This window comes from Acanthaster planci, linkage group LG08 (genome assembly GCF_054643075.1).
Source record: "Acanthaster planci isolate LZ-2023a linkage group LG08, COTS_SCS, whole genome shotgun sequence".
In the NCBI taxonomy this organism is placed as follows: Eukaryota; Metazoa; Echinodermata; class Asteroidea; order Valvatida; family Acanthasteridae; genus Acanthaster; species Acanthaster planci.
Window position 1 is genome coordinate 15,988,093 of NC_141784.1, and position 23,162 is coordinate 16,011,254.

At 42.4% G+C, this 23,162-nt stretch overlaps 1 protein-coding gene across 4 annotated transcripts in view; it reads left to right on the top strand.

Annotated features, from left to right (window-relative positions):
• LOC110979996 (ubiquitin carboxyl-terminal hydrolase 8-like) overlaps positions 1-23,162 on the top strand; it is a 148,445-nt gene that overhangs the window by 97,790 nt on the left and 27,493 nt on the right. For all 4 annotated transcript variants that reach the window (XM_087140218.1, XM_087140217.1, XM_087140216.1 and 1 more), the window contains exon 17: positions 6,543-6,703. In XM_087140218.1, coding sequence (XP_086996344.1) covers positions 6,543-6,703 — 161 coding nt within the window. The remainder of the gene's footprint in view (positions 1-6,542; positions 6,704-23,162) is intronic.

The window sequence follows — 23,162 nt, forward strand, 5'->3', positions numbered from 1 at the left end:
TGTTCCCATCAGCAAGACTGCCTGAATGGGCTCTCTGGATGTGCCTGGTCAGGTCATTCAGCTGCTGTAGATGGCGTCACAGAACCAACAGGGGAACTGGTCATGTGGTTGATGATGCTCTGTCATGTACCTCGCCATTGCTGATTCAGCTCCAAACAGCTTATCACATTCGAAACACCTGTAGCACTCTGTTTGTTCATCACAGGGAGGTGATGTCATCAGTTGAGGCTGATCAACGGCATAAAGAATCTTGGCGTTCCAGGCTTTGGCTCTTTTTTGGCATCTGGAGATGAGACGGGATTTAAGATATCAGATAAAAAATTTGTCTTGACATGTGTTGCCTTGGTACATTAAATGGTCCATTCACAGTTACACTGAGGAGGTCGACATCTCCAGCCGCTTCCCTCTTGCCTATCAGTCTTTGAATTTGGCAGGAGAGCAGCTGATGGATCCCCGTCTCTTCATCGACATCCACTATACATCCTTGCGTGTTGTCACCTCCCTGAGCTTCTCTAGCCATACCTACGGTGCTATCCTCCTTGTCCCTGTCAGAATTATCAGCCAGTAGACCTGATCTAGAGCCTCTCTCCTGTTTCGTTAGGTATAGACTGTTGTTTCATCATGGAGCGCCTTGGTTTCTACCATTTTTATGAGTGTTTTCAGTGTTCCAATGAAAACCAGTTTTAGTAAACTGTTGGGCATACCTGGATAAATAAATAACTGTACCTGTCGTAGTACAACAAATTGAGACACAAACTTCCTGGTAAAGACATCTGTGACGGTCTAGGTGGCTTCAGTCCACTTGGTAAGTTGTTAGCTGCTGTTTCAGTTGGTCGAAAGCCAGCTGACAGTCATGTGTCCACACGAATACCTTGTCCTCTATGAGCTTATGGAGAGGTCTAGCTACTTTTGCAAAGCTGGCAGCAAATCTGTAGTACGAGTCCAGGCCCAAGGAAACTTCTCACTTCCTGTATGTTTTTGGGCACCGGCCACTCTTCTATCTGGCCTTCTGTATTCTGACATTCCATTCCTTGCTCAGATTGCTTGAGACACGATGCGACATTTCCTGCATAGCATCTGGGAGTTGGATCTCTTGAAATTCTGTCTTCTGCTCTGCCGTAACTTGTTTAACCCTCTCTCCAACGATCTCTTGGGTCCTTTCCCCTGCGCAGGAAATTGAAGGGCCAATGACATCAATAGTCTCAAACAACCCTGCTGTTGTTCCCTTTTACTGGACAACTGTGACATCACTGGGGTTTAAGATGCAAAGTGGTACCCAAGACATGTCAGACCAAGTGCTGGGGCGACAAGTATGTTACGCTTTTTTACAAAATTCTGGACTGGCTCTACAATCCAATGACTAGCTTCCCAGTCATGTTGCTCCATGTTACCTTCTACAATCATCCCCGACAATGGAGGAATCGAGACAGTATTTTTCAAAGTAATTTGGCAGCTCTGCTGTTGTCCAGTGCTGTTTCTGAAAGGGATTTCTAAATTGTCATGCTGGAGACATCTCCCAATGTCAGTGATGAAGTTTTGTTTGCTTAAGATTTCGAGTCCAAGCAGAATGTCATTGTGAATGTCACCATTCGTAGTGGACCTTATTTCCACTATTAAGTAATGCCTCATTGGCCTAGAAAACTTGCACACTAGATTTAGTGACTGTTGGCTTGCCACCCCAGCGGTTGGAAGATCACCAAAAGTCTTGTCAATAAGAAGACAGACTTCTTGTGCCAGCTTTGAAAGTGTATCACCACTCTTCTGGTTCCTGTTTTTCAGTTGCACCCTGTGTAATTCTTAATGTTCATCAGGTTCAAATCTTGCTCTCAGAGTATTGACCAAGTCGCTATATATGTATGTTAATCTTGTCCTGCCATCTGGCAAACCCTGCTGGGCTAGACCTACTGACACTGCAAGATATTCCACTTTCTCTATCTCCCCCATCTGTTAATATTGCGTTCATTACAAAGTGTCAGTGGTATGATGTTGTGCCATTTTACCTGTCAGGTCTCATGAGTGGGTGAGACCACCCCTCTGTTGGTTGAGCTACCATTTCTGCAACTACTGCAGGCATACTTGCAGTTAGCTGTCCTGGTTGGACACCAGATGTAGCGCCACCTTGGGGGAATGTTTTCAGCAGCACTGATGTTTGCCAGATATCAGCAAAGCGAAGTTTGTTTTGTTTATTAGCTGCACTCAAGGACAGTTAATTACTGATTCTGTCGTTAAATGCAGTCAATGAATGGTTGACACCTGCAGCTTGTCTGATATCAGCACATTTTTCTGCTGCACTGATCGAAGAATCCCACGTTCCCGTTGGTGCCACTTCAACTAGCACGCTACCACTTTTTGATTAGGTTAACGTCTCAACCATCGAACCACTAGCAGTATGGACATTTTCATGCCCTGGTATCCCATTCCCTGGTTACTCTATGACTCCCATGTTTTGATTTCAAGAACCTTCTCCTCTGGCTCCATGGCTGTTGTTTACACTGATTAGCTGTGGATTAATGATCTGTAAACAATGGGTGGAGCTGACAAAGCCATTGGTGTTCTCCCAACAGATGCATCACCACCCTCTGCCTGGGCTACCGTTTTGACCGTTGAATTGCCAGCAGCATGGGCATATATGCCCTGGTGTCCCATTCCCTGGTCACTGTCAACTCTCACTCAATGCCTGATGAAGCCGTTGATACCCCCACAACTGACGCATCTCCACCATCTGCCACTTTGGCTGTTGGTGGGACTGTTAAATCACGGGCAGCACAAATAATATCCTGCCGTGGTGTTCCTTTCTCAGGGCAGTCCGCGACTCCTTTTTGCTGTAGTCTTGAAACATCTTCTGCAGATCCATGGGCGCTGCATTCACCAATGCATTGTGAAAGAATAGCAGATGAACAGATTGGTGCAACAGTCTCCCCACAACTGATGCGCCAATGCTGACCGCTGAGGTTCCATTGTGTCTGCGCCTTTGTGTGTGCTGATGAACCGTGAAGCAACAACCAATGTAAAAATAGGTTTAACAATGAAGCCATGACACATGAAGAATGTTGCGCGCCCCGCACCAGTTGTCGCGAAGCCCTTTATCAGAGAAAGTGAAACTTTACTAACCTTACTTCAAGCCACAAATTTACAATGAAATGTATTTAGAGCCAGTGATTTTCTGTTTCAAAAACAGGTGTTTTCCGTTTCGCAAATCCTTGAATTCCGTTTCAGGAATTAAAAACTCTGTTTCATCTAGTTACTAAGCAATAAATCAATAAATAGCTAAAAAATCAATTAATGAAAGAGATGAAGTTTACAATGCATGCAAATGTATTTTAACCCCATTTGAGCTGTACAATTTAACTTCACTAAATGTGAAGGGTTTTTGACAAGTAGAACCAGAATTACACCTTACCTTGTGTCACTGCTAAACTTGTGCCAACTGTACGTAATCCTTACAGTTCGGAGGTCCCAATTTAGGATTTATGACCTCAGCTGACCCTCAATATCACCATTGAAGTACATCATAGCCATCATTTTGGTGTTGCTGTGGGTGAGGCTTTCTCTTCTCTCATTCAGCAGGTGTTTGTACTGTGAGAAGCTGCGCTCAACATCAACCCTTACACTGCCATCCAGATGGCTTCCAAAGCAATTTCTGATAGTTTAAGGAACCTTCCTGTCATAGAGTTCCAGAAGTTGGGAATGTTCAGTGGTTGGGGTATGTCATCAGGATTGACATTCATGTATATCAACCATTCCTCCATGATTTCAGGGGAGGGATCAGCAAATCCTGGAATTCTCTGGTAGTCCGATATGTCATGTGGCACAGATCCACGTTGTCATGGGTCAAAGACTCTTGCAGCCTTGTATTTTGGGAATGCTTAGTGCTCCATCAAGTGCCCCTCTAGCTTGTCAAAAGCTGCCTGGAAAACCTTCTTGAAGGACTTAGCGATCACTTCCTGCTCACCTAATGGCTTTTCTTGAAGGAGAATATCTTGTCGTCTCATCGGCAATGATAGACACTTTGGATCCTTGCACAAGATGCCGCAGAGCTTCAAAATGCACCTTAAACTGTCTGGGCACATAGAGGTTGTGAAGTGTTTGTGCCTGTGGAAGTGTTCCTCCCTGTTCGCAATGCTTCATCACGAATGGCCGCATCTTTTCAACCTTTTCCAGGGGAATGTCTGCCATTTTACAAAGTCTGACAAAGTCAAGGATGAATTCCTCTCGAAGATTCTTACATTGCATGACTGCGGTCAAAGTGACCTGTTGCTTCACTGAAGGCTCCCCATGAGCTGTAGCACTTGATTTTGCTTCTGCAGCTGCTTTGCATTGAAGTTTTGTTCTTGATGAGTTTCTTACTCTGCAAGTGATCTTTCACAGTGTCCACCCTTGTAAAATCCACACTGTGATCACAGTATTTGCAGAAGAAGATTCCCCCACCTGCTTAGAAATCTTCAGTGAACTGCTTTGCCCGTTCTGATGCATTTACATGTACCAGTGGGGCCTGTTGCCGGGTTTTTTTATTAGCTGATGCCATTTTGTCCACAGATGATGTACCAAGCTTTGTTAAAACAACTGGCATGCCCCTGCAAAAAACTTGGCAACAATTTCTTAACCACAGAGGAAAGGTTTAATCAAATAGCTGATACATGTGTCAAATCATAAAAGTAAAACACATGCAAATGGGAATGAAATACAATTGTCTACTCAACCTAACTTCCCAAACAAGCAAAGAAAAAATCTGCTCAAAAATAGTCTGTACTATACTGTTGCAACACTCTTTTATTTTTCGTTTGTAAAAATTAAAGAAATTAAAGAAAAATATGTCAAATAGTCCTGCCATAATTTCCTGCTGCGCCATCGCCCAAAACTTTCTAGGAACTGTCTAAGAATAATCAACGACAGATTCATGTGTTAATCCCCATACTCAGTCGCATACGTGTGCGGTTGCATAATTGAATAGGTTTTGCATGCTATAGCCGTTTCCAGACATCAATTCAACCGCCATTTTTATTCAGTGGTTGTGCGACAAAATTTGGACATTAAATCTTGGCCTCTAAATGCATATTTGTGAGTGAAACTTGGATACTTCCAAGGGCCTATTCAGCTATAGTATACCAAGCTCACTAGGTTTGATATAATCCAGGAAAATACATTTTATTTTCCGTTTCTCTGGCATGGTTTGATCGTCTCGCCATGTGCTATTAGCCTTGACTCTAGGCGTTCATGTGAATATGTAATATACTTCTAAGCATGCAAGTATGAACCTCATTGTGCCTTCATTTCACAGCTAGTCTACTCCTATGTACAGTGCACGCGTCAACAGACAATGTGTGCGCCATGTCATGTCGCGCTGTGCCTGCAGGCCCACTGCCACTGGGCTGGCTGGCTGAGCATTGGTGTCGGCCGAACCAGTACCCAAATACCGGAGTGGGGCGGTTAAATTTAGCTTTTTTGCGACATAATCTGTTCATTAATAGCGATCATTTAATAATTGTTGGGTGGGCATTTATTTTTGGTACTGTTATGGTCGGGAATTTGTTTTGTTTTCACATTTACAGTCCTTTACAGGGGAATTGGGGGTACCATTTCAAGTAACAGATTCTTCAAGGTGTTGATTCCGCAAATTCCATCTGTTTTCCGCAATTGCGGAAAATCATTAGCTCTTTGTATGTACCACGAGTTATAGAGGAGCTTGTTAGTCACTCCTTCCGCTCGCGCAGGAACAGCTACAACGAGTCCAACTGACACATATGAATATTGTTATTTCATTGGCAGCCAATCACATTACTGTCATACTTGCCAACCATTCCGATTTAATTGGAATTGTGGCATACCAATTTCCCACCAGCATGCTGATCCTGCTGACCCCAGCCTCCACAAATTGTATAACAATTAATACATCATCCTAAAAAACTCTGCACTAAAGATGAGGAGTATGTACTTCATTATCCGTGATTCATAAAAAATATCCATGAGCAACCATTTATACGTTACCACATCAATGAAACTGTAGCAGCCATAGTATTATCCCCATAGACCTGTAGTGACTCAGTTCAGTTTTAGTTTGCCAGCATGCCGCTTTCTGAGTGATAAATATTTTGTTCTTAGCTGTTGGTAACTCGTTAGTGGTGATGAACCACCTTGGCTAGTGAATACTGACGTTAGCCTTGACAAAGATTTGTGAATTTTGGTTTTGATGTAAATACATGTAGTAATTGCAGAATTCTTATAGTAATTGCAAGTAATTCTGACAATTTGATCACATTACAAAGTACTGAAAAAAAGAACACTTGATTCCAGGAAAGTCCAACATCTAGGATCATCACACATGGACCTGTAGTTGCATTTTATGCTACTTTTCATGCGTGTTTCTCATTTAGAAAGCCTGTAGATGTTTTGCTTATCTTCTAGAATTTTCGATAAACACTGGATATATTATTGTTTTAAAAGTTAGTCATGTTTTGAGGTGAAATTCAGTGAAATATTTAAGGACCAGTTTTAATAAATGAATGTGGTAAAGACATGCCTTGCATTAATATCTTCATTTTTAGATTTTACTATGAAGGAATGTGGCGTCAGAAGCTGCAGACAGTGGTAGATTTCCCACTGCATAACATGGACATGTCACCTTACACAAGGGGTCCCAAACCAAACAAATCATACTACCTGTATGCAGTCTCCAACCACATTGGGACTTTGGATGGAGGGCACTGTGAGTACTTCTAATGCTTTTCTTACGTAGCTTGAGTAGCTGCAGCCCTAATGCTCATGATATTGGGAAATTTGTTTTTCATAAAACTATTTCTTATCATCACCACTTCGCAAGTACAAGACGCCATCCCATATTTGATAAGGTTGACACCATGGCCAGCTCTCATCTGAGAAGTACATCAAGCTGATAAAACTTGAAGGTTTCATGGTGAGAGAACTATATGAGTAAAAACGATTGAGGTTAAACCATGGATCAATCTCTTTCTTGAGTATGTGGGGTTCTGAGAAGAACTGGAGAATAACTCGACATTTCAGTGTACTCTGTCCGTCTTCAGGACTGAAACGTCGAGTTATTCCCGATTCTTCTCATAACCACACATACTCAAGAAAAAGATTGATCCATGGTGTAACCCCAATCGTTTTACTCATACATCAAGCTGCTTTTTATTTTTTTTATACCGGTATTCTATCAAAATCATGCATAACAATGGATCAGTAATGGCATACATGTACAGGTACTGCAATTACCTGTTATGTTGGGAAAGGCAGAGTTAATTGACCTACCAAATTAAGACGCACACACATTTTTATTTTAAACTTTACAAAATTTTAGACGTGTACATATATACATACACCCTCAGCATTGCTTCAGGTGCCATATGCATCCTCCGTGACCTCATCACAGTGGGTTACAGTTTCTTTTTTACTACCATGGTATTAGATTTTACGAATGCAGGGAACAGTGTTAAAGTGAAATACATGTATACTCCATTGCAGAGTGACCCATTTCACTGAAATTGAATTCGGCAACAACATATTTAGTGGAGCAAGTTCATCTAAATTAAATAATAAGTAGAAATTAACCATTGTTTTTGGTAATATTTCTGAAGAAATCTTCCAGTAAGCTGTCAATTTCTGTCGTTGGTCATATTGGTAACATCTGAAACTCTCTCTCCTTCTGATGCAGTGTAGAATTCCCCAAACTACTCCACAGAATTTTCCATATTTTTGTGACCGGGTGGCTCCACTAATAAAACTCTGGGTGAAGTGGTTTTTTTTTTGTTTTGAGTTTTCTGTCTCATATGTACTGTATTTTGTTCTATGCACAAAGGGTATAGTTACAAGATATATAAAAAAAAACTTCACCCAGAGTGTTATTAGTGGAGCCACCCGGTCACACTTGACGTAGTCAGTAGGATGATAGCAAGTGCTGCACAAAATTTGTGTAGATGCACGAGCAAACAGGTCGACGTGCGGTAGCTGGATCGAAATCAGCCTTGTGCTATTGCGTCACTTTACAAGTAAACTCAACGACGCCCAAGAATGTCCAATACGCAGCTGACACCCAAGAATGCCCGGTATTCAATTTAAACAAAAGAACGACATTCTTAAATTTTGGAGATGCGTGCAGTGACAAAAAAAAGTTTTGTGTATCACTAGAGGGCGCTATAAATATTTGTGCTCAAGTGATCGAGAAAGAAGCGCCGCCGCGCACAGTACCTGCACTACAGCGTACATGTACAGAAAGGTGGAGTGTGACCAAGAACAGAAGAAAAATTAGCAGGAACCGGTGTCGGGTAAGAGTAAGGAATACGAAAACTCAACCTGGTTACATTTTCTTCATGCTGATGCTGTCCTATTGAAAAAATGGACATTTCGGATTTCATCTTTTGAATGAGAGAGAAACTTCTTCCTTGGAGACAACCATAACTGTTGCCATAACTCCCTAAAAGCGAAGTTGACGTAGTTTAAAAAAAAAGGCGAATTTAACACTGGGAAACGATGTGAACAAGTGCCGCTTCACTGTCCTCCATGGCACATCTTGCAGGAACATACATAAATTTATGTAGTAACGGCATAGCTACAGCCTAGTCACGCTAATACAATGCAACACGTACAGACAGATCAAGGCAATGTACATTGTAGGTACTTGTACATCTTTTACCGCAGTGTGCATTGCTCATGTGCTCCTGACTGGTGTACATTGGTGTTTGTGGCAAATTACAATGAATGATAAATGTTCCACTAATAAAATTCCCAGTATTATTACGTTGGTATAATATCTTGATGTTAATAATTCTATAACTTCAGATCATCTGCAGCGCACAGTGTAAAATGAACAAAATGCATTTGCATTGGTGATATATGGATATGAAACTCAAATCAGTTCAGCCCCTTGTTGAGAACAGCAGCAGGAATCTCATCTGTATAACTACAGGAATGGACTATTGATAAACTAATGACATGCCAGAATTGTGCCATGAAGCAGGTCCAGCAACCATAATGAAGCTGTAACAGTACTCAATACATTTGTACAAAAAACACAGGGTAGGAGTAAAAATCCTGTCAAGACATTTCGGGGATGAAATACCTGGAAAATTCCATATTTGTGGTTTCAAATTTCCATAGCATTTGAAAATTCTGACACAGCATAGATTTAAATTTAGTCAAAATTGAGGATAGAAGTGTTATATGTGTGACCCATCACCACTAAACCAGGCTTAAGTTGAAAAATGACATTTTGAGATGAGGCACTTAAAGTATGAGCATTACCTAAACATCTATTTTGCCCTTGTTTTAAACCCAGCCACAAAGCCCCAGAAGTTATACCAAGGGCAGTTTTGAGGCTTTTATCTTTGCTGCTCAGCTTATCTGGACAAACAATAGCTTATATTTGACTTTGACTCATTGCGACTTTAGTTCCATTGTTGGACTGATGTATGTCTTGTATCAATGGAATGATAAGATGCTCATCTTTCCAAATATTGCATTTTTAACTGGTGGGAGATTCTGTTTTTGCCATTAAACTATGGCTCAGATGTAAGTAGCATCTCAACCAGGTTAAGAACATACCTCATGTGACTGAAATGGCAATGTTGTATTGGCTTATACTGTCTTAAAGCAAGGGCCAATATGAAACATTTTTATTGTTGGGTGAAATGACACTGTTATCCAAACCTCTGTTTGTGAGGTGGTCCGTATCATGTTTTGAGTTAAACCTTAGCTGACTTTTTTTGTACAAGGTTGTGAAAATTGCAAATAAAGAAGAAAACGTTTGTGTGGTTTTATTCAATATTGGTTATTTGTGGTCATTGATTCTGAGTCTTATTGCCACGATCATGAGGAGAGGGTTTCAGGAATTGTTGACAATGCTGAACTGTGTGGGCTTAAAGAATTTTGGAAGATTCTCAAAGTTATTGGAGATTTTTTTCAAGATCTTGGTGAACAAGACCTTTCTGACTAATTCCAATTTTAATTCAAATGGAAGTGAATCAGATGAACTTGACCCCAATAGTGAAAATGAACTAACCTTTGATCTGGAAGATGTTCCCATGGGAAGTTTTAGATTAAAACTTAAAGTAACAGTTTGGTTTGTAAAAATTTGTACCTAAATCTGAAATTGAACCAGTTCCCCTGACAAACATTTTATGTTATTTATTTGTTTTTCCCCCCTATTGCAAACATTTTAGATAACCCGCACTATGGAACATCTCTCAGTAAATGTTCGTGCCTTTTAGTATGCGTCTCCTTGTCGCCTTCCGTTATGTAGGGCCTTCCGAAAGAACATTTCCAAGGCAACTTCAGTGGAACACTGTCTGGCAGCCAGAGGGGTGAACTGTGTTTTGTTGGATATGTAATGTTTCTTTGCATATTCTGGATAAGGAGGTCATATTTTTGAAAAATTTGAATGATGACACCTTGTCAGGGTTGGGCAATTTGTGTTATTGATTATTACTGTTTTCTTGATAGTTTATCAATACATACATGCACTGGTTAAAAACAAACATAGGGGAGTGGTTGGTGCATAAACAAGTTCAAATCAATTCTAACATTAAACTACAAATATGAAGTGAGGCTCCCCTATGTTATAATTTTCAGTTCAATAACAAGTGGCAATAAGCCTAGATTTCTTGACCTTGTTTTCAATTAAGCATGGTATTGCATCCGTTAAATTTGGGAAAGTCTCTTTGGGTTAGTGTATGTTGAAAGGTAAACCCCTCTGCATCGCCCTATGGGGTTGCAATGACTCCATGTACTATCACTTTAATGGCAACACAGACTTCTGAGCTTTTCTGTCTTTGGCAGTTCTGGACCCCTAGCATGGCTAGTGATGTGTTTTTATACACCGCTATGCTGTATTCAACTGATTTGGCCATGTCATGTTTACTAATGCAAATGTTATCCATTGTCTGCATCAAAGTTGCCAAAACAACCAGTACTATACCACCATCTCCACCCCCCCCAAAAAATCCTGAAAGTGAAGGTTTGGTTTATTTGTGCATATTGTGCACATTAAGTAATGCAAACAAAATTGGAAAAAATTCTGTCCCTGATTCACTTCTTTTGGGCATTTCTGAAACTGAAATATGAGATATGATGAAAAAATGCAGGTAGGATTTAGCATTATTTTTTACTGCATAATGATTAAAAAGTACCACTATCACACTTTCCAGTGGAAATAAGCAACAAGACCTGACAAAGCGCATAAAGTAGGGCTGAAATAGACTAAACCACTTCCTACCGGGAAGCCCGGTTTTGGGCACCGTGTGTTTATACGCAGAGCCGGGGTGCCCGGTTCTGGACAAAAGAGCTGGCCTGTGTAACAAAAGACTGTACCCGGAACAAAGGACCTGCTGCTGGGAATTGCCATCATTTTTCAACTTCCATTTTTCAAAGGTAATACACCACTGTTTTGAAACAGTATACCACTGCTTTGGGCATAGCGCACCCGCAGATCAGCACCACGGACAAAAGTGCTACAGGGCCTCATTGATGAGCGACACAGCATCACTGTTCGCTAATCCAGAAAGAGTATGAAAAGATGCTACTGGCATTCACTGGAACAAAGGAAATTATGCAACACAACACAATTCTGGGCTCTCTTTTACAGGGCTGCAGGCCTGGGCTGAATACTTGGGCGTCAATGAAGGTTGCCTGACAGATTAGAGTAGCCACCAGAGAGTCATTCATGTGGGTGTAAACATGCAGTAAATGAACACATGAATTTTCGAAGAATTTTGAAAATGGAAAATCTTAAAAAGGTCCCGCCATTTCATCCCACTCAAGAGAAATCCACCCAGCAGGTAGTGGTTAAAGTTATACTACTTAAAATTGCTAAACAAATACACGTACATTCAGCATGTTGTACTGAACAAATATGATCAGAAACGACCTATGCAGGTCTTAGCTGTAACGTATAAACTTATTACCAGATTGCTTAGATGTTAGAAGGCCAGAGAAAGTGGTATCAATTCAACCAAAAATTTTGTTTTTTTTTTCAATAATAATGTAAAGTTAATTAGGTTTTGGTTTTTATTCGTGCAAGTAATTGTGTTTTAAGTAAAAATCCATAATAAAACTTAAATTTTGTATTAAATGTTCCAAACAGCACGACCAATAGTTGTAAAAAGTTGTACATCATTTGCATTTTTGATCAAAATAGTTGAAGGACATTTTCACCTACATGTATACATGTATCTCAAAACGCCTAAATGTCATCATAGGTCAACATGCAGATTCTGGTTGTCTATGGTCTACATAACAGAAATCTGTCAAAACATATTATATATCCTCCAAAACAAGGTTCAGGTAAAAGTGGCATTTGGAACTTTACAAAAACAAACAAAAATTTCCTGGTTATAAATATGACCTTGTATTATCAATGCTTGTCTTATCTGTCTTCGATTGCACACGTATCGTGATAGTCCATCGGGCTCCCTTCTCAAATGAACGTGAGCCACGGCACCACCTTTCTAGGCGGCCGTTACATACAGATACCACCCAGCCCCCGACGTGTATCTGCGGCTTAGGTATCCAGACGTAATTCAGACAGTACCACTTTCCAGGCCAACTTCCCGGATCTTTGCCTCGGTGAATACGCCATCAGTACGTGGACCCAGTCCCGAGTCTCCTTAACAGCCTTCTGGGGCGGCTCTCCCTGCCATTAGAAGGCCTGCCCAGACCACGGGGAAGTGAGTCCATGCCTTACCTGGTGACCTCTAATGACTGCTACGGGCCTAAACCCACCAGCATTCAAGACTTCATCTCCGGGCACCCATTTTCTGGGCAGTCTTCCTGTCTCTTTTAGCTCCTACCTGGTGAATTTGTCATCGTGATACAGAGCTACAACTGTGTCTCTGCAGTCCGCATCCCCAGGCATCCAAACCTAATGATCTTCAAGACGTTAGGTTTTACACTTCCCTTGGCACCCTGTAATCCGTTGTTTCCCCAAGGGGCCCTCTGGAAGAAATTTTGCGAATTATTTCCACTGCTGCTCACCACATACAACCCTGTGATCTGCAGAACGACCATTCGATAGCCCCACTTACGTAGCTCCATGTCACCACAGATTCTGCCATGCGGCCTTACCATGCCGCACACTGTCTGAGTGCATGTTTACTTCAAAGTGGGCGTTTCCAAAATCTTATTGCTGTGACTGTTACGAGGTCCATCAAAAGGTAGGCCTGCTGTGAGCCAACTGATTTGTTGTGATGGTGTCACAGGCTTTCACTGAAATAAATTCATTCAGTAATTAATTCTTTGTACAATTTTTGTGGAGATCCTTTCCATGAGTTTAAATTATTGGCAATTTTTTTCCAGTCAAGTATAACACGTAATACAATGAGTTCTCTTCTTGGAGTGAGCTCCTATGGATGCTCCTCCTTCAGTTATCCGTGTCGCAAACGTCATGTAGCCTGACTCCTCTACGCTGGCCATTTGTTTCTCACGCATGCATGAAAATGATCCAAGTCTTCTGTCGCAGTCAGTGCACCGGCATCCATGTTGGGTACGGGACACGGCTTACCTTCAATTTGACATGAATGCCTTCAACACCCTTCTGCATATTTTAGTGTTATACACTGTCGCTAAAGACAACTTATGCTTCTGACTTTGTAAGCCTTCCAATAGGAACTCCTTGCTTGGTAAAGACTGAAACCAACTTTATCTAGGTTACATGAACTCTTTGTCTCTGTCTCAGACCTATTTCATTTCTTTCCCTCTTATCAAGGTAAATTCCTGGGATGTGAAACGAGAGTTCTCCTTTCCGTCCAGACCTCACTACAGTCATGCTAGGGGCTCTGAATGATAATGTCATCTCCGTCTTTCAGTACATCTTGTAGCTTTGTTGCCTCCTCTTTCGTACTGCCAACCAAAGCCACATCAATGGAAAGGACAAGGGGGGTGCACTCTCCCTGGGATGACAGAGCCGCCTTACATCGATCCCTTCACTTCTTCGAACAATGTTCAACTTCCAACAATCTTCCGGTTCGGCGGGACTTCATAGCAACACTACAGCCATGGCCACATGGGACGTCATATGCCCACCTTTTGAATTTGTGACAGCAGATTTTTAGCATTGTGTTATGTGCTTCGACAATCAGGCTTTGGCTCCAGCTAATGCTCCTATGAGTGTTATAACAGACTTCCTTATGCACTTCTTTCATTCAGAGCTAAGAAGCATCAACAACTCATATCTGCAGTTCAACCTTAGCTGCCATACACATTGGTTTCAAAGTCAGTCCAACACTCTATACACTCTTCCTTGATTATATGTGAGTGTGTATTCTTGGCATCACATGTGTTGTTGCAAACTCCCCACCTATACTGGTGCTGCTCTGCATATGTAGTGACTGTTTGGGTAGGTAGAGCGTCGTAGACTCCTTCCTCACATTACGTGTGGGTCGGGTCATGGCGGTGAGGTTGTGTTGCATTGTGGGAGGTCTGGGTGCACCATGGTTATCAAATCTTTTTAGCAAATGAATAATAGGCACCTAGGAAATTTGCATATATACAGTCGACTCTCGGTAATACGAGCTCAGGTAAGACGAGACTCTGGTTAAGACGAGTATATTTGCCAGTCCCGACTGAATCATGCACATTCCTATGAGAAAAAAAATCCATAAGACGTGCTCGCGTGTTACGAGATTCTGTTTAAGACGAGCATTTTGGGTGCCCCAACTGCGTGCAAATGTATTGTTATCCGTCTTTTTTGTTTTTAAGCGTTTTTAAAGGCTTGTCACTCAGTCAATCCATTGAATTCGGAAAGGCGCTTCCATAATTGATTGTGTACAGCAGTAAAGCACTGCAGTTTTCACTTACCAAGTGAAGCCCTCTACTGGCCGATCCACACCACCAATAAGTGGTTCTTGCCCTTTTTGTGCAACAGTCACAGCACTGATGTTGGTTACCAGCTAAAATGTTAATGTACTTACGTGCTTGCGTTGTATGACGATCTCATCGCGGCGTGCTGGGGACGTAAAACGATATCGCTCCAACCATGCATCCTCCAACTCCACCCGTTTCTCCGTTCTTGTATCATGTTATTGTTCTTTATTTTAAGTCTTTATTCATGAAAAGTACAGTTACTTCTCACTTTCATAAACATAAACTGTTTTGAAATTAAATTCCAAACCACACGTATGTGCATACAAGTACATGTAGGCCTACATTTATGTACAGGAAGTTGTACATGATGTACGCTTAACGATGGGGTCGATTGGTTACACATGTGACAAACAGGACAGCAGCTTTCGCGTAAGACGAGGTCCGGATAATACGAGCTAATTTAGAAAGTCCCAAGGCCCTTGTATTAACGAGAGTCGACTGTAGTGGCTGTGTGGGTAGGTATTCTCTAGTAGACCCGACCCACACTTAATGTGGGGAAGGAAATTCAGGAGCTCTCAATAATTATAAACTTACAATCATTCCCAGGGTGACGAATCACCAATACACACAGTGAGGTGAACAGGTATGCAATAAGAAGATGGCGACCAGCTGGCAGGTCTCCAGTTGTGCTCTCATTTTCGCACTAATTTCCACCTTCACCAGCCTTCAGAGTAAGCCAAATTATATACCAACAGATAGAGAATTCATCACTTATCAAACTGATTGCTGTCACCAAGGAAACTTACCCCTGGTTGCTGATATTTATGGTGTTTTTCATCAAGATCTTCTGTATCTTCCATCCGTGAGCCAAGCCGTATACAGTGTACAGTGTAGCACGCATGAGCATACTCATTGTGTCCGCAGTGCAGAACCAAATGTCCATTGTCCTCGCCTATCAGTGCACTACGTGTGTATGAAGCTCTTATACACCTCAAGATGGCTGACTCTTCATCTTAACCTCAATACTTCCAAAAGTAGTAAGTTTGGCGGGACCCCTATCGCTTATTATTCAAACTCTACTGCCACATTCAATCTTCCACTGACTGTTTCTGGGGACATAGAACCAAACCCAGGTCCAGTCAGGGATCCATGTGGAGGCTGCTGTCAACCAGTAAAAGGAAATCAGAGATCCTTGTTGTGTGAAGATTGCGATAAGAACTGGCATCAGAAGTGTATTCCAGATCTGACCATCTCTCAGTGCTCAGCACTCATTGCCAGCACAACTGACTGGTTCTGTCCCAACTGTACCACAGTATATTGCCCTTCTCTACATGTAGTGAGGCATCATTTCAAGATATCTACAGTGACTACAGTGACTCAACTGATCACAACATATATGTATCACAACTGTTTGCCCCTGATGTCCACCCTAGTGTTCAGGTCCCTTTGAAGAACACACGGAGTAACATTTCTGGATTGCTTATCAATTCTCATAGTATACACAACAAGCAACATGACCTGCAAGCATACTTTGAACTCAACCCTGTAGACATTGTATGTGTCATGGAAACCTGGATGTCAGCCGATGATGACATTTTCTTTTTTGCCTGCCGGTGTACTCAACCATTCAACGGGATCGCTATGGCAAAGGGAGTGGTGTCATGGCACTTGTCAATGACATGTTACTGCCAATGCAGCTCGAACACCATGATTACAAAGACATTGAACTGGTTTGGCTATCCATTATCATAAGGCACTCGAAGTGGATAGTCAGGGTTGTTTATCGTCAGCCTAACTCTGGCCATGCCTTCCTTCAGTCTCTGTAAGATGCTTGTGATACCGTTCAGTTGGATCTTCCTCAGTATGAAGGACTCATATTAGCTAGTGACTTCAACACCAACTGGCCAGATTCTGCACCTGCTGCCAACTTATAACATCTTACTGACTCTCTAGGGCTGCATCAACTAGTTGATGAAGTAACTTGTTCCTCAAACAAGTCTACAGCCATAAGATCTACAATTGACCTCATTTTCACCAACGGGCCTGAAAAATTCTTGGCTGTGCAATCTACGAAGAATCCAGTTTGCAGTGACCATCACACAGTTTTTTGTCATTCACGGCCATCAAAACCCCTCCTCAGCTCACAGTCATCCGCTCATTTCTGTAGTACAGTAAAGCGGATATGTCTCACCTGGAAACTGTTTTGCGCCTAGCACCCTGGGGTGCTTTCATGAATGACGAAGACTTAGAGGCTTCCTGGGACGGTTTCATAGATATCCTTGAAGTATCCATTCATGACATTATATGTCGTAAACAGTGTAGACGGTCAAAGATCTCACCATGGATATCGCCAGAACTCAAAAAGCTCATCTACCTGAAGCATAAACTATTCAAGAAAGCTAAAACCTCTGGCTGTGAGCAAGCATGGCTTAAGTACAAGATCATTCAGAACAAAGTTAAATACACAACAAAATCAGCTTACAATAACTATGTTGATGGATTATTTGCAACAACAGACAACAAGTGAAATTTTTGGTGCTTCGTGAGAGACCAAAGGAAATCCAAATGTCCTCCAGCCTTTTGTCAAGGTGAAAAGCCAATCCACAAGCCAGGTGACATCGCTGAAGCATTTAACAAACTCATTTCATCAGTGCAGTCTCCTGTTAACTGTCCAGCAACACCACCACTATGTGCTCTTCACATTCCTGAACTGCCTCCAATTCGAGTCAACCTAGGTTTCCTGATCAAATCACTCCTGAATGTCAACCCTCACAAAGCTCCAGGTCTCGATGGCATCTCGCCTGTAGTTCTTCGAGCTACTGCATCATCCATAGCGCCACCATTGTTATGTCTGATGAACTCCTCACTTGCACAAGGTACTCTCCCCAAGGGATGGAAGTTATCCAACATTCGTCCAATCACTCTTACCCCAATTATTTGTAAGGTCATTGAAAAGGCAGGAGTAGATAGTATCAGTGATCATGTGTCATCCTTTTGCCTTGGGAACAATAATCAACACGGTTTCACAGCCCGCAGATTATGTGTGACTCGGCTAACAAATGCATTTCACGATTGGGCCACAATCATGGATAAGCGGCAACCGCCACGAATTGACATTGCCTGTCTTGACCTCAGTCAGGCATTCAAGACTATGCCTCATCACATTGTACTGAAAAGGCTTGCATGCAGCATTCACGGTGAAACGTGGAATTGGTTAAAATTATTTCTGACTGGACGTATGCAACGTGTCATGTATCATGGCTCCATTTCATCTTGGTCACCTGTAACTTCTGGTGTCCCCCAAGGAAGTGTGCTTGGCCCTCTTATATTCAATTTATTCATCAATGATATATCCCGAAAAGTGTCAGCCAAGTGCCTGCTTTTTGCCGATGATACCCTTATTTATCAGCCCATCAGTTCTTACCATCATGAACTTTCCTTCCTGTCTGACATTAACACCATCGGCCAGTGGTGCACCAAAATTGAAATGAGCGGTGCTGTGTGGCTCATCGCCACACAGCACCGCTGTGGAGAGCTTTTGTCCCCGGTGGTAATCCGCTTGCTCTAAATACCCAAAACCCTGGTATACGGTTTCAAAATAACGCTGGATTATCACCACTTTTGAGAGTGAAAAATGCCGGTAATGCCCAGCAGCCTGGTCTTTTGTTTGGAGTACGGTCTTTTGTTACAGGGCCCTGTTTCCTTTGTCCGGGTTCAGAGACCCCGGCCACACATATAAACCATACGGCTCCGATTTCGGAGTCCCCGGCTGGTAGTGGTTAATAAAGCAATACTAAACGTGGCTGCAGCAATTGGATGATGTGATGTGAGTTGGTTGTAAGCTCAGACCCAACTGAGTTCGATGCTCCTCAATGCCCAATGTGGCAAGCCTGAGAAGCTAAAGGACAATTACGTAAGTGCATACCAAGGATTCCTAAATGGGATTGGAAAGGGAAGACTGACTGGAGTTTACAGTGCAACCATGTAAATAAGGACTCCAAATAACTGAAAGTGCTTGAGGAAAACCATAAAATATGGAATAACCACATAGCAACAACGATAACATCAACTGTCTGACACACACGCTCTCATGTTGGTGTTACTTGGCATATGTGGACATTTCTTTTAGTAAAGAAAATAATCAAAATACTCATTTTTCTTGAACTTTTCTTGAACTCTATATTAAACAAGAGTGTTGATTTTCTTGACTGTTCCTCTCATTTTGCAACAAATAAACCTGACCTCGAAAGGGCTCTAAAGCTGTTTTCCCAAAACCTTGTGTGGACCACAGACTCCACACACTTTAACCCTAACTATCTCCACCTTAGTAGAGGGCCTGAGTAGACTGCTACCTCAAACCATTTGACAATGGCTATCAGTATGTTCAGCGTAAATGATGCATGTAGCTCTAGAAAAGTTGGCAGTATAGTATCACCACAGTTATCATATCTGAAGTATTGAAATCTAAGTGATATCATTGCTGAACCCACACTTTTCAAAAGGAAAATAAATTCATGGGACGTGTGTAAAAAAGATCATTTTACCTCATTTTGCAACATTAGGTGTGTAAATCTGAATTTATCTTAAAATCGCGGCATGGATTTTTCCGAATTTAAAAATGTGCAATGTCAAATTCTCTATCTGAAGAACTGCTCAAGATAAAAATTTAATTGAATAGGAAAAGTGGAAAAAAATAAGCAGGACCCATTTGCCCTACACTGAACATGATGCCTTGCAGACACGGGGGATATTCCAGATATCTGCAATTTTCCAAATCCAGTTACACATACTGCAGCAAAGCTGATATGTATATATGTAAATGCATTAACTCCATATTTGCAGTATCACTGGACAGTACAACAGCAGTGTCACTGTAAGGATGATACCTGAGAATTCCCCATAACTTTTAAAAATATATCTTTTTCCACTAAATTGACAGTCTTTTCCCAACCCACATTGTCCAAAAAAAATTTTCCCCATGTTTATGCCTTCCTTTGTAATTGTACAATTAAATGAAGTAATATTGTTATTAATGTAATAAAATATAAGATATAATTTATAGTAATGTTGTAATAACATAATTATATTGATGTATGTTTTTTGTTTCATTTATTTTTTGTAAATTCAAATGTAATTCATCCTCTGGGCTGCGAAAATTCAATGTTTTTAAATAAACAATAAACAATACACAGATTTCCGAAGTCTTTTTGGGCCACGTTGCAACATTGCACCTTCATCAAAGTTACACAAAGCAAAGCCAAGGACACCAAATATATACTGGAAGAATAACATTGCGATGACATCATCAGGTGTCAAATTACAAGTGCTTAAAGTTTATTTATGCTAAATCTTCAAAAATCCACATAAAATCAACCGTGACTTCCTGCAGCTTGCTTCTTTTTTTTTTGGGTTCTCCTGTGCATAAACTCGCTTGACCTTTGCTTCCGGTTGAAACTAACCCAAAAGCAGAATTGTTTAATTATTTAAAATTGATAATAGATATGATCTTACTTTCATCCTTGTTAGTCTTCAACACAAATTTATTCCTCAAAACATTTACCCGTGACGTCATGCCCTATGGAGACAGGTTGAAAAAATTCAAAAATTTAGTTTGAATAGATGGCTTTAGCAAAGTTTACAGGAATCGCTTGAAAATTTGATAGATACAATGACTGTCTTCTGCTTTCAACCTACCCCAAACAGTCGCTAAATACGCAAATTCCTTTGCGTCTGATTCAATTCGCTAAATCTTCTGATCAACCATAGTGCGCCCTCATGTCCCATGGCGCATAGCAGAATAGTCGCCATGTTCGTCCTTTTTGACATTTCGAGTTTATCGAGTTTCCGCATCGCTATACACCTTTGTGACATTCTGATCAAACCGTAACGTATTGTAATAAACGTACATTCTATATTTCTGAGTTTATGTGTATCTTTTCTTGTTTTGGTGGTATATTTTTCTTTTTGTGTGTGTGACACCCTTTCAATCGGGGCACCCGGCTGTGACGGGGCTGACACTCCACGGGATAACACAACGCTGTCCCCCGTTGCGCTACCTGCAGAGACAATACCGGGCCTTGCTGGCTCATCACCACCCGCGTCCGTGACAACAGTGATCTGGATCCACATCCGCAGCCGGATCCACATCTGCATGCGGGTCCGGATCCGCATCCCTAACCTGCATTCATCGGTGATCCGATCTTCATGTGATGGTTTCGCCCCTTTGACTTATCCAGGTTCCGGCGCAGACTACAACTCACATCCTGCTCCGGCCTCTGGCCACCCAACAAGACATGATGATGTTCCTCCTTCCTCGGATCAATTGCAGATGGAGCGGGACACACCCTCTGAAGATGAGGATATCTCCTCTGCAGGCAACCTTAACCCTCCTGAGGCACAGGTCCGTCTTCTTCAGAAGAATATGATCCACACATTAGGCCTGCCTTCCAATCAGTCAACAGCTGAGGCCTCTTCACATGCTTCCTTCAAGCGCCATCCGGCTAGGTTGAAGGCATCAACACCAATTTTTCCTTGACCGCTCATGCATCGAGATGTTTAAAGTTCTCGCCGGTGCTAAACAATGGCGTCCATACCCACCCAGGGCCTTATTTCCAGTTTGCCAGGGAGGACTTTGATAATTTCCTCTCTGTCCCTGAGATTCCAGTGGAGGCTAAAGATAAACTTTCTTCTGACGCTCACAAACCTACAGGAAAGTCTCCATTTAAAGACAAGGACATGTGTTTTGTCGAGTCTACTCTTGCTAAATTCAACAAAGCCTCATGTCATGGCCTTCGCTGCACCGCGTTTACGGCACTCCTCCCTGAGTATTTGGCCCAAGCGTGTGACGAAGATTCACCAGTTATCCCTGACCTAGCAGCTGTTGCACTTCGAGCGCTCGATGAGAGCGTCAACTCTATCTTCAAGCAGTTCGTTCGGATCTCCATTCTAGCCCCTTCTGCACGTAGGTCCAATGTTTTAGATGCTTTAACTCTTCGCAGGGTCTTGGAAGAAAGTCACATCGGACAGCTGGGTGCTCGCAACCATTCGCTATGGATATGCCCTCGAATTCGCGAGCACCACTCCATCTGTACCTATCCCCCGTCCGACTCCAGTTCCTACAAAAACAAATGACAGGCACTGGAGTCTGAGACAAGACTCTCTCTGCCAGGTTTCCGAATCTCAAGCAAACAAAGGCTTCATCTCAATATTCTTCCTCACTCCAAAGAAAGAACTCAAAAGCTGGCAACCTCTAAACCGCTTTATCCGCCCGAAGAAATTCCGCATGGAGACCCTTTGGATGGTCACCCAACCTCTACATGTTCCCCCTCCATAGACTTGAAAGATGCCAACCTCCACATTCCAATTCAGCCTCAAAGCTATGAATACCTACGCTTCCTGTACAAGGGGGACCTCTCCGAATTCACAGCTCTCCCCTTCGGCCTCTCCACTTCACCAAGAGTGTTCTCGAGGGTCGCAAAGATTGTTGCTGCTCCCATTCGAAAGCGGGACGTCATGCTCTTCCAGTACTTGGACGACAGGCTGATCATTTGCAGATTGTTCAACGATCGGTTAGGCTTCATCATCAACTATGAGAAGTCAAATCTCGCCCCAACTCAATACCCGACATATCTAGGGGCATCTATCGACCTTCAACAAGGTATAATCCTACCGATGACCGAACGCTTCGACAATCTTCTCGACTGCGTGAAAGTCTTTTCTACCGAGCGGTCTGCTCTGACCTGGCTCCATCTCCTAGTCTTGATGGCCAGCATGGTAGGCCTCATTCCCCTCTGTAGGCTGTACATGCGCCCACTGCAACTTTATCTCTTAGTGCTCTACAGGCCCAAATGGGACTCAATCAATCTCCAGGTCCCCATATCAGACTTCATCCGCCCCCATCTTCAGTGGTGGTTAGTGAAGGAGCACTTTCGGAGTTCCCTTCCCCAAGGTGAACCCAGAAATAACCATAACATCGGATGCTTCTCATCTGGGCTGGGGAGCCTCCCTACCACTGCTTCAAGCATCGGGAACATGGGACCTCCAGCTCCAAGGGAATCACATCAATATACTGGAACTTCGGGCCGTATTCAATGCACTGAATGCTTTCCACCCGAGCATTACGGGCAAACAAGTCCTTGTCCGCTAGAACAACTCCACAGTGGTGTCATACATCATCAGGGAGGCACACATTCTCCCTGCCTATGCCTCCTGACGATATTCCTTTGGGCCCAGGATTATGGCATCCACCTCCAGGCACCTCCATACTCCTGGTGTCGACAACGCCACAGCAGATGCTCTCTCTGGGAAAGGTACGTCCCACAGAGTGGGCATTGCACGCCAGTGTAGTCGAACAG